This window comes from Photinus pyralis, unplaced genomic scaffold, assembly GCF_008802855.1.
Source record: "Photinus pyralis isolate 1611_PpyrPB1 unplaced genomic scaffold, Ppyr1.3 Ppyr1.4_LG3a, whole genome shotgun sequence".
Taxonomy (NCBI): Eukaryota; Metazoa; Arthropoda; class Insecta; order Coleoptera; family Lampyridae; genus Photinus; species Photinus pyralis.
In genome coordinates this window covers 509,499-515,937 of record NW_022170509.1, presented here as the reverse complement: position 1 = coordinate 515,937, position 6,439 = coordinate 509,499, and the positions used below count along the sequence as shown (strand labels likewise).

The 6,439-nt window shown below is 34.9% G+C and overlaps 1 protein-coding gene across 1 annotated transcript; it reads left to right on the top strand.

Moving 5' to 3' along the window:
* The first annotated feature begins 953 nt into the window (after positions 1-953).
* Positions 954-2,828, top strand: LOC116165990. The gene is made up of 2 exons (XM_031480791.1): positions 954-1,233; positions 1,815-2,828. The coding sequence occupies exon 2, from the start codon at positions 1,818-1,820 to the stop codon at positions 2,766-2,768; it is 951 nt and encodes a 316-aa protein (XP_031336651.1). The 5' UTR covers positions 954-1,233; positions 1,815-1,817; the 3' UTR covers positions 2,769-2,828.
* Positions 2,829-6,439: the final 3,611 nt, after the last annotated feature.

Sequence of the window (6,439 nt, the reverse complement as noted above, 5' to 3'; positions counted from 1 at the left end):
CCCTGGTTATTTATGTAAATTAGAATATTTCAAGATTAAAATATAAAACTACGGAAAGCCAAGATATTTGTTTATGTTTTTTACTATCAAATTTATTCTCCAGTTTTTAGACTTAAATGAATTATTCGCAGGAATTATTCGAAAAAGATTAAATAGTAAGCCTTTTAGCTTTCGATGATCAGATAAAAATTGCTTTTTTTGATGGCCCACCTCGTTATTATTTAAATACATACTAACTTATTTAAGGTTAGGATATAAAACCAGGAAACCAAAGATATTTCGAAAACTATCAGATATAGGTATATAGGACATTATTACCAAAGTTGAAAGTTTTTGGCAGAGCTAAAAGATGACAGAAAAATATACAGGAGAGTTCCCATCTTAAAAAAGTGAGATTTTTAATATGAGTTTTGCAAAAAAACACCCTGTAAACTTTTTTTAATGTTTCATAGTAAGATTATTTATTTGACTTTTACCTTAACCTAGGATAAATGATATAAACCTGGAATCAAAATTAAGTTACTAATTTTGACAATATATACTGACGCTTGCAAATGCCCAATTTTTCTTAGCAAATCGAATTTCTTTAAAACTTCTAGTTTTTCGGAATTTTAATCATATAAATAAGAAAGACGTACAATTACGTAGAATTCAAAAATGCCATTCAAATACAGGGGTTCTATTTAAAAAAATGTACCATTTTGGCGCCTACCTTTGGTGGAGTAATATTCAAACATATCATAATACAAAGCCACTCTATGGAAAATTTATCTCAGGCATTAACGGGGTAACCACTTCCCGAAATCGTGTCACAAATCCCCTCGCAATCCCCGAAATCGCTAAGAAATCTTTTCGCAATCGCAGCAATCCCTCGAAATCGTCGAAATCCTTTCGAAATCGTCGAAATCCTTTCGAAATCGTCGAAATCCTTTCGAAATCACCGAAATCTTTTAAAACTCGTCAAAATATATCATCTGGCGAACACGTGATTATTCTAAATCGGCAACTTGTCGGTTTCTCGGTCGTGTCGTTTCCGGTAAAGTCGCGATTAACTATTAACCTCGCTATTAACGTAAGGCGTCAACGGCCACACGACACGACAACACGTTTTTTTGTTTTATTCCAGATCTTATTTTACAGTGTGTTTTAATAATTACGTTGTTATTGTTGTTATTAGATAACTAACTTACAGTGGAGTGGAACATTTACGAGTGATTTGTTTTGCAAAGAACGGTAAGTTTAATAACACATATTTACAATTGAGGAGTGTTTAGCAAAAACAGCATAAGTCCAAATTTACGGAAAATGAGTTTATCGCGCTACGGTGAGCTGGAAAGTGATTGTCATCGATACATGTAATGAAATCCCACAAAAACATCATAGCTGCCAAGATATAGCCATTTAAAATATGGTTGATTCTTGCAAAAATGACATACTTTTTTTCCCCCAAAAACCGCATATATCCATGGATTTTTCTTTTTTCTTTCAAAAAGTTGGCCAAAATTTCAGCTGATATCACAAAAAATATGTTTGTCTGCACAAACTACACCAACTTGTAAAATTAGCTTTTTAAAACATCCGCTCTATAATCACTTAGGCTGTTTTTTTAATCTCCTGATTTTTTTTTTATTTTTGGACAAACGCTGTTTTTGCTAAACACTCCTCAATTTATTAGTTCGTTTAAATAATTAAAAATAATTTCAATATTAACTAAATTAATTTTTAATTATAATATATAAAATAAATTCATAACATTGCACGCACCTATACAACAATTGATAATAACTTAAATTATTGCTTATTTCCTTTTTTAGAAAATGCAACGAGTAGACGAAAATAAACTCAAAATTTTTACGATTCTACAAGAATTGGGGATGGAAAATACTTTTCCAACTTATCTTAGTGATTTGTTAGCATATAATGGTTACGCAAGTTATGAAACGCTAAGCTTACTTGTAGAAAACGATATTACAAAATTAGAAGAATTTGCGCGACAAATTTTACCAAGATTATTATTAAATGAAGAAAAAGTTGAAGATAGAGACGATATTGATGAAGAAAGAGGTATCTTTGAGGAACCTGAAGATCTTGGTGATCTAAATATTCAAGATTTCAGTGCCAAATACAATAAAAGCAATCAAACATTGCCTCGTAATATGCTCAAGATTAAAGTAAATGGAAAGGAGGTGGTAGTAAAGAAGTCAACACTTTGCTGGTTATTTTCAATCAAGACAAACCGTCTTTCTAGCGATCGTTTGCTTCGATTTCGTGGAAGCACTGCATCTAGCAGTTTAAATAAAAAAAAACAAACAAAGAGTACTTCAACAAAACGAAAGAAAAAGAGAATCGCTATTAGCGAAGCAGAGACAGACGAGGAAAGCGATAGATATTCAGAAAAGAGTGAGTTAGAAAATGAAAGCTTTGGCGAGGAAGATGCCACCGACGATACAACGCCAATAAACACAAAAATTGATATAAGCGCAGAAAACTATTACGCCGTGTGTTATCTTAGATCATGGTATATTGGCAGAGTACTAGAAATATTTAACGATGATACATGTCAAATTAAATTTTTAAAATGTGTTTTAGATTCATATGTTTGGCCGAAAGACAAAGATGAAGATATACAAATTGTCGAAAATAAATTTATTTTTTATGGCCCCATATCATTATTGGGCAATGAACCTTTTATTTTACAACGGCACCAAAAAATACAGATTGAGAAGGAATTTAAAATCTCTCAAAAACTATTAAAAGACTTTCTGTAAATTGTAAGCGTGATGTATTGTTAACTTGTTCTTTTCAAATAAAAAAGAAAATAATCTCTTCAAAACTGTGTTGCTATTAACGATAATGTTTTTGTTTAATTTTTAATCTTACATAAATCAAAACATTATTTTTGACATGTATACATGTTCAGAAATCGCAAAAATGTGGTATAGAAATCTCAAGAAATCGCTACAAAGCTCTTGAAATCGCCGCAATCTCTCCGCAATCGCCGCAATCGCATGAAACTTTCCGCAATCTATCGAAATCCCTTATTTTCGCAATCGTGTCACAAATTTTCCGTAAGTGGTTACCCCCTCGGCGAAAAGGGCACTGTGAATTTTGAATGGATTCGATTCAACTTTTGGCATTGCGTATTATATGGCTAAAGCTATGCCCTCGGCTATGCCCATATTGAATTTCATGCAATTCAGTTCATAACTAACGGAGATCTAAAAGCGATCGGACATTTCTAAACAAAATTATCGTTCACACAGACAGATAGAGGGACAGACAGACAAAGGAATAGACGGACAGACCAACCAGCAGGCGACAGATAGCAATGCAAAATTATAAACGATCTCTAGGATCGTTAATAAACGGCAAAAGTGTAAAATTATGGAACATGTAAAAAACAGTTTTTTGTTTTTTTTTACAATAACTTTTTTTGTAAGCGGTACAGAAAAAATTCCTTCCTTGGTACAAGACTCGACACCATAACGAAACAAATAGCGAAAAAAGTAGAACAATAGCTCTTAAGATAAAGAACTAGTAGCGTCGCAAAACGAGCGGACGGACGGACAAAGTGGCCACAATAGCGCATTTTTTTTTATTTTTGTGGAAATGCGCTAAAAACGATGACGTTAAGCCGTTTTCATCTATGTATCTTTTAAGGTTACTGTGAAAATAATTACAAAAGAAACGAACATTTTAGGACATTTGGAGATAGAGTCCCCGTAACTGTTACACCCTGTAAATTTTTAAGTAATTGCGTACAAACTGAGGGGAGGGGAATTTTGAGTGATTTAAAAACACTAACAATTACTCGAGTTCCCCCCAAACTTTGGACTATGTTTTCACATCGCATGAATACCATAATCCAATTCTTATTGGTATATATAATTTAACAGCAACTCGAACGTGTAATCAACCGCACCGAGTTTAGACGGCCAAATTATTATTTTCGAAGTCGATACTCCTAGTCACGCGAGCACTTATTTTACGTTTACGTTTTTCCCATTACAGGTTAACAACACTTGCAATGCAATTTAATCGATGTTTTTATTTACAGTCTAAATTTAGATATCTAGCCAAGTAGTAGTAGTAAAGAATTCCACTATCTATATAGTTAGACGCCTTTTATCAATTGCTCGAGATCGCGACAAAGAAACTTTCGGCATTAAATTCGTATTATTGATTTTTCCAACATCGTTTACTCTGAAAGATATCGGACTATGTGTAGTGTTCGCGAATGATGCCAAAATCGTTATTTATACATGCATCAATTTCGCTGGGAAAATTTCCAAACGCATATCTCAATATGTGGCCCCCGTTGTCTTTCGGGCGGGACTGTATCTTAGGCCATCAAAATTGATGCTTCTGCACAGTTTTCTTTAGAAAACTGCTCATCGATTGATTTGGTGTACGAGAGTCATTAAATTTAATCTAATGCGAAAGAAAATCTCAAGTGTGCGCCTAGCCTAAGGCGAGTAACTTTAATGCATAGCCGATTTTCATTATACGTTGGTTGTACTATACGCTTGGTTTTTTAACATCTCAAAAAAATATGTCCATAAGTACGAAAGTGGCATCGCTCAATCTGCGCATGCGCACATTTGATTTTTGCCTAATGGGATATGTTTGTGTTGTGGGAGAATTTTGCAAACGATAAGCGAATTATGTTGCCTTTAAGATGCGTATCCACCGGCGCTCGCGATCTTTCGAACATGGTATCAAGTGATCGCGAGCGTCGGTGGATGCGCACCTTAAGATTTTGATATTCAAATTTTTACAGCGTAGGTACAATACGCGACGTGTAAAAGCTCTCGAGTGTCCCAGATTTAGAAACATCGATTGTTGCGTTCTAGTCGACTAAAGCACTTATGCAGAGAGAAGCAATTGTACGTTTTTCACAGTCTTTTGAAGTTCCCAAGGTGCATCACAAACAAAATCGTTTTTCACTTTAAAACTTTAGGAAAAAATAATCCATGGTAGTCAAACTAGACAAGCCTCTCGGTTGCTTTTATTTTACCTAGGTCTATTAGAGATTGCGCCACGTATTGAAACTGGGAAAAAAATTCGTATTGATTTCACAAGTGCAATTGTTTGTTATTGCTTGCGACGTAGATGTAGAACAGAAGCAATTGCCAGTTTCCAACGTAGTTGTGGAAACATGTCGATATCATTGGGGTAAATGGAAAGTTTATGAACGTGGGCGATTCGCAGGCCCCTCCAGGATCATCGAAGTAAATCAATTTTTATTGTACTCGATTGGGGAAGTCATATACAGGGTGACAATTTGAAAACTTACCACCCCCCACATCTTAGTAAATAAACAAGATATTTAAAAAAATCAAAATCCGGTATGGTTGGAAAGCATTTTTTCAGAGCTTTCCAACGACATATCACACATGGGGGGTCACTATTAAGATTTAAAAGTTGGGGTGGCTGGGGCGCAGGGGGTTGAAGGGGGTGCGTCGCCAACTATGTCATTGTGATTCCTCCTTCGAATTACCGAAACGGATTTTGATTTTTTTTAATATCTCGTTTATTTACTAAGATATGGGGGGTGGTAAGTTTTCAAATTGTCACCCTGTATGTATATACCGTATGTAGGGGAAAATTCCGTCCATCCGAGGTTTGAGCTATTAAATTCTAATGCACGACGAGTTTTAAACGAGACTGTTATGCTGTCTCCCAATCTTCCGTCGCTCGCTCGCTCGATGGCTTCATGTCCAGCAGTAAGAGAACGCGATGGACCATGCATGGACCGATTATGATGAAATGTTGCAGCTGGATTCTTTATCGGAGTTCGTGAATTGGCAATGTAGGACAAAAAATAAGGAAGGCCTGTTCCCCAAATCAGAACAACGAGCGACAGTGCGACATTGTCGCAGAAACAAAATGATTGCTGCAAGATTGAGCAATTGGATGTGGATTTTAAAGAACGACATTTAACAATTTTAAACATTTATCAGTTGCTGCTAATTAATACTATTTTTTTCAGATAATTATGTCATTTTAAATACAGACGATATGTGCTAAAACAGGGAAATATATACCTTCAATTGTTTTAACAGCTAGAAGAATATATAGCGGTCATGGCCGGTTAGATTAATGAGCATTGTTAAAATACACTTACACCTCGTTTTTCAGGGTTTTCTCAACATTTTTCTTATGTAAGGGGGTAAATATTTTATTTTCTCCAAAATGGGAAAAAATAATATTTATTTTGTTTCTATGCACTTTCATTTTAATAAATAGAAATAAGCTCATAACAAATATAGCAAACCAGCTCCTGGGTCACTGAACATTTAATCAGTTCTGCCTTGGGTCATGTTAAACAAAATACTGAAACAGAATTGGAAAATTCGAAATCGTTCGGGAGTTATCTTGTCCACAGACGGACGAACGGACAGAAAGCATGAACTCGCTAGGAGCTCGTTAATAATTA